Below are 10978 nucleotides of genomic sequence, written 5' to 3'. Positions count from 1 at the left end.
ATGCGTTGACAGTGTCTCTCTTTGTAAAACTTTATACATATATATTTAAACCTTAAAACATAAAAAGGCAGGAATTTTCTAAAGATCTATTTTACTTATATAATCTTGATAGTTGTGTTTCAAATTGAAATTCAAAAAGAAATATATCATTGTCAATTATTGCGTACATTTTATTAATGTTACCTATAAATCCCAATTTTCTAATCCCGGATTTTTAGATACAGCCATGTATATTAATGCCCCTCTTCCGGGTAAAGGTTTAACAGCAACATATGTACGATGATTTTGTGACCACCTCGAATGATATTTAATATTTGACGATTGTGTACCATTTTGTGATAATCCATTCGTAGATATTTTAGAATTTTGATTCTACAATTAAATGTATTTGATTACTTTCTTATTAATGTATAACACATTGTATTGTAGAGCATACAGAATGAAATAATCCTAATCTATTTTCCGAATTGAACATTCTGCTGGATTCGCATTCGCTATGATTTTTTAAAATTGCTTCTCTCAAAATTTTCAGAAAATAACATAAGAAAGCATTACGATCTTTTTTTACTTCCAAGGATGATGACTTGATATCGTTAACACGAACAAGCCATTTCGTAGCTAATTGAATTTCTAAAATAGAATAACTTTTTAATGAATAAATAAACAATTTTTATATTACAAATATTAACCTTGTTTGTCACGTAATTGCTTTAAGAAATACTTTGCTAGTTTCATATTTTCATTAAATTGTTTATCGTATATAATCGAAGCATCTCTTAACGACTTATCCTCCATTGTTACAATTTAATAATTTTTATTACATTTATATACTCAATCTTTTTAATTACATATATATATATATATATTATCAAATTTGACAGATATGAAATTTTAAATTGCATCTGTTGATTCGCAATTCTTTTTTCTTTATCGATAAGAATTGTAGATTTTTCGAGTGCGTTAATAGGATAAGATATATATCAGTAAAATTTCACATCCTGTTAAATAATTTACCGGTGTCGTACACCATGATTCTGTATATTCATAATATTCTGCCTATGTATGTGTATACGTGTATGTGGCAAGTAAAACGTGCTTTAGAGCAATTCTACGTAAGTTGTATGAATATATATGTGAGCGTGGATAAGCACTGTAGCTAATTTATTGGATAGTGTGTATATTTAAATGTCTTTTTTATCATGGACGGTGACCGTGAACATAAGTGTATCCATCGTAAATTTGAAATCATATGATTGTGTCACAAAAATCCTAATCTGTGGATTTCGAGAAAGTTAAAAGTGGGGGAAAAGGAATCTACCGTTTCTTTTCCTTTAAGACTTCCTCCCACTTCTCACATAAATCTTTTCTTTATCTATATAAATACGTATTACTGAGTCACATGAGTATTCGTACTCCATCATTGCTATAACATATATATATATATATATCAAAATTATTTATGTATAGATGAATATGTATAATCTATATAAATATATGTTAAATATATTTTAAAGAATATTTTAAACATTTATTAATAAAAATTTATTTAGTATAAATAGATTGAATAATGGTTTTAAAATGTTCATCTGAATAACGTAGTATCGTCCATATTCCCCTCCACATTCCCATAATGCTTCGTGCCGAATCACTTTCATACTCTTCCGCCGTCGTTGCTTCCACACGCCATTTTCTAATAGAGTGTATAGTTCGCTCGTGAGTTATACCACGTTAACGTTTATATTTCTAAATATAATACAACTGGTTGGTTGAAATAGTGACAAATTAAAAAAAAGTAATTATAGCGAATATGAGTTACGGTAGGCCACCGCCGCGTATCGACGGCATGGTGTCTTTAAAGGTTGACAATCTAACTTATAGAACGACGCCAGAAGATCTCAGGCGTGTGTTTGAAAGATGCGGGGAAGTTGGGGATATTTACATACCACGAGATCGTTTCACTCGTGAAAGTCGTGGTTTTGCCTTTGTGAGGTACGTATTTATTTATTCTCTCATCTAAGAACAAAATAACATAAATTTGTAATATTATCCTATATACGAAAACAGTACCTGTGTAGGTATGTGTTACATCTTACCAACAGGCTTCTGTTCAATGGCATATTTGTGACGTCATCTTAAAAAGTCGTAACTCATAAATAATAATTCATTATAATAATAAATAGAATTATTTTTTCTTCAGTTCTAACCGTTATCTATAAGATATTTTTTTTCGGTTTGCAACTGTGATGCCAGTTTCCGCTTTGGTAAGTGATGTTTCAAATATGGGGAGAAAAAGCGGACGTATATTCTTATTCGTTTGAACTAAAAATATGTTTGCATGATGGACTTTAATATATTTTTTTAGTTACAATTTGTTACTAAATTTATAAATTAGTTTAGGTTATTATTAATTTAGTATGATGATAAAAATGTTTCTGTTAATATACTTTGTACTATGTGAGATTAAAGCAGGTGACTGACAAATATAATGCTTTTTATATTATACACACACACACACACACAAGCATCAAAGGAATTAATTTGATTTATAACTTTTTACAGATTCTATGATAAACGTGATGCAGAAGATGCATTGGATGCTATGGATGGAAGGTTGTTAGACGGTAGGGAACTTAGAGTTCAAATGGCACGTTATGGTCGACCAACCTCACCTCATCGAAGTCGTGGAAGTCGCAGACGTGGCAGGTAATGTTATCTTCTTTAAGTTAAATGTTAAGTCATGTAAGAATTTTTTAATCAATTTGATTTTTTATATTTAGGTCACGCAGCCGTAGCAGAGATCGCAGACGATCTCGTACACGATCACGTAGTAGGTCTCGTAGTCGTGATAGAGATCGTAGACGTTCCTACAGTCGTAGCCGCAGTCGTTCTCGCTCTGATAGTAAAAGTTCTCGTGGGAAATCTCGTTCTCGCAGCAAGTCTCAAGAGCGACAAAAAGACAGTCGTTCAAAATCAAGATAAGGTAAGCTCTATTGATTTAATCAACATTTTTATATTGTTCTCGTTATATAGATAATAAATATATTAATATATATTATGTATGCATGTTTTGATGCAACGAATAACACATGCCTATATTTGTGGATAATTGTAATATTTATTTATGTAATATTTTGTTTTCGCTTTAGAAGAGCATAGATTAACTAAATTGTTCACTTTACTGTTTGATGTTAAATGGCTAGAAATATAGGCAGGAGCAAATTTAATGTTCTAATATATTGTGTTAATAATATTACGGAATTTTGTAGATACTGGAATAAAAGGATATACGAGTACCAGCAAAATGATTTACATCCTTCGACCCACCATATTATCTGTCTTGAGAAGAGATTTGAAAAGGTATTCTATTACTCTATACCTACAGCACTTCTGTAACATACTTTCATTCAGAGTGTCATTTATATTTATATATTAATTCTGAATACGTATTGTTCTACGGTTTTTTTTTTTTTTTGGAAAAAGAAACTAAAACGTAAATTCAAGTTTATTGTATTACTTTTTACATTATTAGTCTATAAATTTACCAAATTCTTGATTAAATATTTCATTTGATTTTTCTTACATTAAGCATTATTGTTTAATGTAATACTTTTGTATGTTTGAAAGGAAAGAAAACTTGTAATTTTCTATTGTATACAGACTAATTAATTGCAATTTACTGTATATCACAATTATCAAAATTATATTGTATTTGATGGCACTTGTACTACATTCTATAGGAAATATCACCCATCACTAAACGTCTATGAATAGTAATCTGTGTTTATTAATGATAATAGAGTCACACTAATAATAGTTTACATTTGTATTTCACGTAATTAGGTTTTATAGGAGAATATTGAATAATTAGTAATTTCGTATAGTATTTCTTTTAAATTGCAAAAAAATAATCTCTCGTTTGTTCGTGTACGCGTACGTGCATTATAGATATATAAATGCATAAAAAAAAACAGAGAATAGGGGAAAGGAATACATATTATTACCGACAGAATAGTCAATATTAATATATTGTACAGGTCTTTTCAAAATAATTCTAACAATTATTAAATACACTAAACGACAATAAATCTGTGCTTCCTCAATGTACGAGCAGAACGAACGATATCTTACCTTAGTTGATTCATTCGATTTAGTTTGTACATAATGGATAGACAGGTTCATTGTCAACTAGTGTATTTACATATAATGTTTTAACAATGTTAGTTATTTGACTACATATTGACGACGTATTGATATTTTGAAAACTTGAAGAAAAGATTACATTCAATATAATGTTTGCATAATTTATCCATTTTTGAAACAGAGTATTAACATTTGTTACATTGATAAATTAATACGAAAGATGATATATCAACTATTAAAATATTTTTTTATTCTATTTTTTTTCTCAATAACTGTATTGGCGTAATTATTATGTCCTTTATTTTTTTAATTATTATTTTCAATCAAATGCAATTAATAGTTTACAATAAAACGAAAAAAATACTTCTAAGTTACATTGAGATATTATTTTTTATTATAATTATGAGATTGCCCACAGTGGGCAAAAAGGACTAAAATAATATTCCTGGAAATAGTGTAATGGTGTTAATGTATAATGGTAATTAGCAGGTAATGTAAGATACACACAGTTGACTAAATTTTATACGTAATTAATATTACATCACAAAACGTCTTTTTGATTTTTTAACTTTCAAACTATTCTCAAACAATGAAAAATCTCATATTGAATGAAAAATTTTTTTTTACAATATATATTTTAGAAGTAAGATATGCGTTTCTGTAATAATATAGGTTTACTAATGTAAAGTTTTGCCAGATAAAAATAAAGCATAAAAAGACATAGACGATAACACTTTTCAGACAAATTTAAATGTTAATAATTTTATAGTAACTTCTAGTGTGTGTTATACAAATTTTAAAGTTTGCAGTTTAACTTAACTGATTATAATAGTTAAATGAGCTTTTTTCTTAACAAAAATTAATGACATTTGCTATATATTTAAAGGATTATTACAAAATTATTACGTACGTGTATTTTATGATTTAATATAATTGTTGAAATTTTTTACATTCTGTATATAAATGTTGTTCTATCTGTAAAAAATAATTGTGTAAACAAAGTGAAAGTATTATTGTAGGAGTTAACAGTTTATAAATATTGTAATTATTATAAAGATACAATAGTGTATTGAAAATTTATATTGTAATCAGAACACGATTAGTTCGGAAAATGTTCAATACGTCTTATCGAACGTGATTTTAGTAATATCCTGTAATATTGTGTTACTACTTAACTCTTTGTGGATGCGATAAATAATATTTTAATGTATGGCACAACACAATAACACATTAATTTCATGTTCCCATAGAAATAAAGCTTCATTGTTGAAAAGTGTTATTTTTATAATAAACTTTGTTCAATTAAGTATTGCTTTAAGGATTAGGAAAAACGTAGCTCTATAACAGTATCGTCCACAAAGCGGTTATTTAAAAACAAATAAAAAAAAGAATTACTCTTTTATATTAAGCTTTTAATATTAAATTAAAAATAATATGTTTATTAACTGTTCAACAGTTATTCTTAATGAAACGTTAAAATCCTGTCATGGATATATCATATTATCTCGGTATAACTAAGTTATAATTTTATGGTGCCACAGGCGGTGGAAAGGAGTGGCATGGCGAGTGTAGCCGATGATGGGGTAGCTGAGAGTAAGCTGTAAGCCGAGTAAGCAGGGCTGTAAGCAGTTTGCAGTAGCGAGCGGTTGGTGGTCTGGTGAAAGCAGGTTCGCGAGAGATCGATGCGAGAGAGTGTGCGAGCGAGCAGTCTCTTTGGGGGGTCGCACTGCAGAATTTGCGGATGGTACGGTCAAACGCAGAGAATAAAAAAGCAGAACGCAATCAGAGCAGCAGCACGCGGTTGCTGGTCGCAGAGACATCGATCCGGGTAGCAGGTAGCACGTGAGCATATCACCAGACACCTCGCGAACGAGATTACGCGTCAGCTGATAAGTTACCACATCTATCTTAGTTGTCAATAATTATTTGACCAATTATTGGCTATCGTTTTCGACACTTGCCGCCACATAGTAAAATTAAACTAGGTGGAATTGTGCTCGAAGAATATCACATGTTTTCTCCGCTCTTTCTTTTTTGTGTTTTTCTTCTAGGTTCTTCGATATATATATCTCAACAGGATTTTGGTGTTAACATATTATAGAGGTAAGCCATGAAAATTATTTACTATATGTATATATATGTGTGTATGTGTGTGGTGTGCATATCTATATACAGCATATATAATATTTGCTCTAACCCATCGTTACGTTTAACTAATCATTCAAGTTATATATTTATCGATGTAAGGGCTATAAATAAAAATTTTCTTTCACTTATTATATGTGTATATTTTGTTTTTTTCTTTGCTCTTATTCTCCATTTTTATCCTTGAACTTATTCTAGTATTATGTATTTACACTACTATAATATTATTAATATTATTAATATTATTATTATTATTATTATTATGAATTATTACGAATTATTACGAATTTACAATTAATCCCTTAATTATCAATCGCAAATCATTAAAGTCTACGGAAAAGGCAATTATTTTGTAATACATACTTACGTATGTATATAATGTCATGTTCCTTCTTGCTGTGCAGGAAGACAGTGTTAGTTCGGCCATACTGGACCAGAAATTTTCGTGATATTCCTTAGGCGAATTTCAACCTATTGTAGCAGACATCTATCACAGAAGTTCGTATGTTCTTTTCTTTTTTTTTTTTTAATTTTTATAAATCCGTTTTCCTTTTATAAGAGTGCAGTGTATTCTTTTATAGCTGATAACCTGATGATATTTTTACATGTGTTTAATATCGTATTGTGAGTGTTTTTAATCTTTTATTTATGGTAGTTAATTATTAGTTGATAGAAAAATAATATATATATGTATATGTATTCTTGTTTTTCTTCTACCTATTTGTTCTTTTCTGCGTTCTTCTTTATAATATAGGGTTTCAATAATCTGGCTACTATATATAGTATAAGAGAGCTAATATGACCAAGATAGTATAGATTTGCATAAAATTGTAATATTTGTCGGAAGTCGAGTAACAGAAATGGTACACCCAAATAAGCCATACAGGAAACTCTCATAGCCCATAGAGTAAATGTCCAGATTTTCCAGCCCTATAAAAAATGAAAGAGCGTTTAGAAAAATATATTTATGTATATTAATTATAATTTTGATAAATGTTCACACTAACAATGCTATCCTTCTCATGTTGGTTGTGGAACTTTATTAACAGATCTTCTAATTGTAAATAAAACGGAACTGAGCATATGCAAACATAGTAACCAACAGCATATCCATGCCACAATGCAGACAGAGTTAATGTCATCATAATTCTTAACGGTTTAAATGGAAATCTTTTGTATATGTAAACTCCCATCCAATATTGTATGCAAGAATTCCAATATTTCATACAAGACCTCACTAAATGACAAGTCTCCACTTGCCATATGTTCATGTTATGTATGGTTTCAAAATCAAATGGTTCTTGTGTTATTTTTTCCTTATCTGTACATCTATGTAAAATGGAATGATGTATATAATTTGAAGTTTATGTAAAATAATATTTAAAAAATCCATGCTTCCCAAGTAGAAAAATTTCCTTACATTTCTTCAAATTCTTGGTAATTACGTGGGCCCAATCCAGGTGCAGTTTCACATCTGGTGGGATAACCACCTACTCCAGCCATCTGACATGCACATTCAGACAAAATTATTCCAGAAAATAATCTTAGTCGAAATGTTGCAAAGACTGGGTATGCGTAGAGCCATCTGTATAATAACGATCGATTTGCATATTCTTCTGATACAGTATACTAAAATAGAAACAAAATTCATCGTATTTATTCTTGTTATTCCTTATTTATATTGTTTTGTATGCTTAAAACCAAATTTCTTTCTACCTCTGTAGGAAATGTATAATTCATGATGAGAAAAAGTACAGACAATGCTGCAGCTTGTTTTAATTTATATAATGTTAGAGGCCATGGATCGATGTAATTGGAGAAAGGTCTATGTAACGAATCCCAATATGTCCTATACCGATAGTAAGGACCTGTGAAACAATAATATAAATGCATGTTAAAGTTCATTCCTTGTCAATATCGTTGTTGTTATTGTTATTACATGTATATTTTTCAACTTTTTAATCAAATATATTGCATTGAATTACCAGTCAAAACTCCCATGTAACTTAGACCGTAATGGAAAACATCCATAAAACTAATTTTTTTTAAAGCCATAGAATTAACTCCTTGAGGATCATCTGGTAGCTTCATAGCAGCAGCAGAGTTTATTTCAAATGCCAATCCAGACAACTTCAATGTAAGAATCATTTGAACTAAATTTGTATGTGCAGGTGGTACCGGCATACCAACCAGGTGTCCCAATCGGAAGATAATAAGTAAATAAAAAAATGAAAAGAATAAACTTGCTAAATGGCATATTCTGTAAATAAAAGACAAAAATGTAGTAAGATATTATGGGATAAACTCTGAAGAAGAATACACCTATGAATTTAATATTATATGCACTTACATATCGCAGCATGTAGATGTACTATAGAATATAATTTTTTTTTATTTATGTAGTAGGAACCAAATTACAATATCATGCTATTTAAATAAATACTAGATATTCGTTCACATATTATTAAGTTTTAGTTGAGAACATTTATCATAATAGAGCATTATTATTCCAATTAATTTTCTGAAAAAAAGAAAAAAAAGAAAAAAAAAGAAAAAAAAAAGTAATTTGGAATTTCGAACTCGGAAATAATATTGTTAAAAAAAAAAAAAAAAAAAAGTAGGTGCAGTATGCACGATTACATGAATTTTCATTTGGAACTTTGGACTCTGTAATTGCATTAATAAATAAAAAAAGAATACGAAATATGCATGATTTTATGCTTAACTCGCTGAAATACTTTGTGTTATATAAATTTTGGATTGAGAGAAGAAAAACCAGAATATTTTAACACTTCGTATGTTAATACTAAAATTTCTTGTCTTTTTTTAATATGTATTCAATTAATATTTAATAGACGAAAATGTCTTATATTGCTATTCTTATGACTACGAAATAGATCGATTGTGTCGTACTTCCAAGAAAGCCTGGTCACGATGACCGCATTAATTAACAGGCAGATGAGGGGGTGCATCACATGAGTTCCAGAAACAAGTATAATTAAAATCAAGCCAAAACTTGTACTGATCCATTGTCTCTCGTGAGGATTTTTAAACTTTCGATAGACAACTCCGAAAGCTACACAGGAAAGTAACAAAGATACGTAAATGACGTCATCGCGAAACATGGTTCCTGTACGTGCTCACTAAGAGGACTGAAGGGAACTCCAAGCGGTTCAAAGTGTATTTGTATATGCATTGCGGTAGAATAGTTAATGCCATCTAGCGGAAAAATGATACTTAAAAATATGGGGCGCAGATAACTGCCACACAAGCGACTTTTATCACACTTAGATGTGTTGAAATTTTTATTCTCTTATATTACTCGTGTATCTCTCATGTTGTTGTGGTGTGTGTGTGTGTGTGTGTGTGTGTGTAGTGACTACTCTAGTGTTTACAGCAAAAAATACAGAAGTGGATAGAAGCTCAAAAGTCCTCTTTTTTATCTAACCAGGTTCATCTTAGTTACTACCGAGACCAGCAGTGAGCGATAGTAGGTACTTTACGAGATGACGGTACAATACTATCAAAGAATACAATATTGATAGTATTGTTCCGTCATCGCGTTAAGTACATACTATCGTCCAATGGTTGTCCCAGTGGTAATAAAAATGATGCTGGGCAGATAAAAAAAGGTGACTTGTGAGTTTCTATATACTTTACTACAAAAAAGTTGGCATAGAACCGCAACAGCAGAAAAAAATGAAAAAATGAAAATAGTTACCTATTGTTTATACATTATGAACGATTAACTTATTTCTTTTCACTACTTTATAGATTGTTACTTTGGAAATTAACTTTAAATGTATCCCCTGCAGGTATACTAACTTTACTTTCATTTTTTTCCTTGAATTTGTGGTTGCGAATGTGTATAACATATCTCCCACTCATGACGTTCCATTTCATAATTATTCAAAGTGTAATAATTATTTTCAACTAATTAACGATAAATAAAAAATATTTGATAAAATAAAGTTGAGCAAATAGCGTGCAATTAAGGGCACTTATTTATTTTTTTCTGCTGTTAAGGTTCCTTGCCAGCGTTCCTACGGTGTTCAACGTGCTAGTATTTTCTATTATAAATGTATCCATAAACGGTAATAGAAGTTTATGCTGATTTTCATATTTGTTCGTATCATGCATTAATAAGAATTCTGAAAAAAGTTAGTGCTAAAACTAAACCCCTAGATGACACTACATCCAATAATAAATTTCGCGGTATAAAAACAAAATGAGAACTTATATTTCCAAAACTTAAAAATTGAAATTATAATTATTTTGACACACACACACACACACACACACACACACACACACACACACACACACACACACACACAAATGCTTAAAGTAAATTTTATTGTGATCTATAAAATTGTAATAGAATATTTTTTTATTATATCCTACAAATTTTAAATACGAATTTTTGTAATTGATTCGGTAGTTATTTAAATTTTGGTTCATATATTTCGGAAAGAATTAGATTTATATCGTCGATGGATTAAGAAAAATCAAATAAGAAAATTCATAAATGTGTTTAATAATTCAATTATTTTTTATCAATATATAAACATGTTTTTGCTTGCTTACGTATTACGTACGGGCGAATGAATTTTATTCTGTCCTATATATCGAAGAGAAACATAATTAGATATTAAATACGCAATTGATATTTTAGTATGAAACTGTTCCGAAG

The 10978-nt window shown here is 29.6% G+C and overlaps 3 protein-coding genes across 5 annotated transcripts; 1 reads left to right on the top strand and 2 right to left on the bottom strand.

Moving 5' to 3' along the window:
* Nucleotides 1-10: 10 nt before the first annotated feature.
* On the bottom strand, nt 11-1417 carry LOC106784598. 2 transcript variants are annotated; one of them, XM_014744329.1, is made up of 3 exons: nt 690-1417; nt 437-630; nt 11-372 (listed from the first exon to the last, which is right to left on the bottom strand). In XM_014744329.1, the coding sequence occupies exons 1-3, from the start codon at nt 793-795 to the stop codon at nt 184-186; spliced, it is 489 nt and encodes a 162-aa protein (XP_014599815.1). In that variant the 5' UTR covers nt 796-1417; the 3' UTR covers nt 11-183. The 2 variants fall into 2 exon arrangements, 1 of the variants encoding a protein (XP_014599815.1); XR_001381437.1 differs by lacking the exon at nt 437-630.
* Nucleotides 1418-1636: 219 nt separating this feature from the next.
* LOC106784579 (serine/arginine-rich splicing factor 2) lies at nt 1637-8604 on the top strand. Of its 2 annotated transcripts, XR_001381430.1 has the most exons (6): nt 1637-1989; nt 2560-2703; nt 2778-2980; nt 3267-3357; nt 5682-6243; nt 8457-8604. XR_001381430.1 is itself a non-coding variant. In XM_014744299.1 (4 exons), exons 1-3 carry the CDS (start codon nt 1808-1810, stop codon nt 2977-2979), a joined length of 528 nt encoding a protein of 175 aa, XP_014599785.1. In that variant the 5' UTR covers nt 1637-1807; the 3' UTR covers nt 2980; nt 3267-4851. The 2 variants fall into 2 exon arrangements, 1 of the variants encoding a protein (XP_014599785.1); XM_014744299.1 differs by lacking the exons at nt 5682-6243; nt 8457-8604 and having other exon boundaries at nt 3267-4851.
* On the bottom strand, nt 6801-9486 carry LOC106784578 (lysophospholipid acyltransferase 7). The gene is made up of 7 exons (XM_014744298.1): nt 9199-9486; nt 8271-8545; nt 8002-8153; nt 7706-7914; nt 7293-7614; nt 7003-7215; nt 6801-6874 (listed from the first exon to the last, which is right to left on the bottom strand). The coding sequence occupies exons 1-6, from the start codon at nt 9408-9410 to the stop codon at nt 7003-7005; spliced, it is 1383 nt and encodes a 460-aa protein (XP_014599784.1). The 5' UTR covers nt 9411-9486; the 3' UTR covers nt 6801-6874.
* Nucleotides 9487-10978: the final 1492 nt, after the last annotated feature.

This window comes from Polistes canadensis, unplaced genomic scaffold (assembly GCF_001313835.1).
Source record: "Polistes canadensis isolate GaletaPanama2010 unplaced genomic scaffold, ASM131383v1 scaffold_37, whole genome shotgun sequence".
NCBI classification, from domain to species: Eukaryota; Metazoa; Arthropoda; class Insecta; order Hymenoptera; family Vespidae; genus Polistes; species Polistes canadensis.
Note: the sequence above shows the minus strand (reverse complement) of the source record. Positions and strands in the feature narration are given on the sequence as shown.

What these genes read in the sequence shown, in the direction of transcription:
- LOC106784598 (XM_014744329.1), bottom strand. Translation starts at nt 795, where the DNA reads ATGGAGGATAAGTCGTTAAGAGATGCTTCGATTATATACGATAAACAA. An exon ending in GCAATTACGTGACAAACAAG is followed by an intron (nt 631 to 689) that starts GTTAATATTTGT and finishes ATTCTATTTTAG; the next exon opens with AAATTCAATTAGCTACGAAA. An exon ending in GATTAGGATTATTTCATTCT is followed by an intron (nt 373 to 436) that starts GTATGCTCTACA and finishes ATTTAATTGTAG; the next exon opens with AATCAAAATTCTAAAATATC.
- LOC106784578 (XM_014744298.1), bottom strand. Translation starts at nt 9,410, where the DNA reads ATGTTTCGCGATGACGTCATTTACGTATCTTTGTTACTTTCCTGTGTA. An exon ending in GTGACCAGGCTTTCTTGGAA is followed by an intron (nt 8,546 to 9,198) that starts GTACGACACAAT and finishes TTTTATTTACAG; the next exon opens with AATATGCCATTTAGCAAGTT. An exon ending in TTACATGGGAGTTTTGACTG is followed by an intron (nt 8,154 to 8,270) that starts GTAATTCAATGC and finishes ATTGTTTCACAG; the next exon opens with GTCCTTACTATCGGTATAGG.
- LOC106784579 (XM_014744299.1), top strand. Translation starts at nt 1,808, where the DNA reads ATGAGTTACGGTAGGCCACCGCCGCGTATCGACGGCATGGTGTCTTTA. An exon ending in CGTGGTTTTGCCTTTGTGAG is followed by an intron (nt 1,990 to 2,559) that starts GTACGTATTTAT and finishes AACTTTTTACAG; the next exon opens with ATTCTATGATAAACGTGATG. An exon ending in GGAAGTCGCAGACGTGGCAG is followed by an intron (nt 2,704 to 2,777) that starts GTAATGTTATCT and finishes TTTTATATTTAG; the next exon opens with GTCACGCAGCCGTAGCAGAG.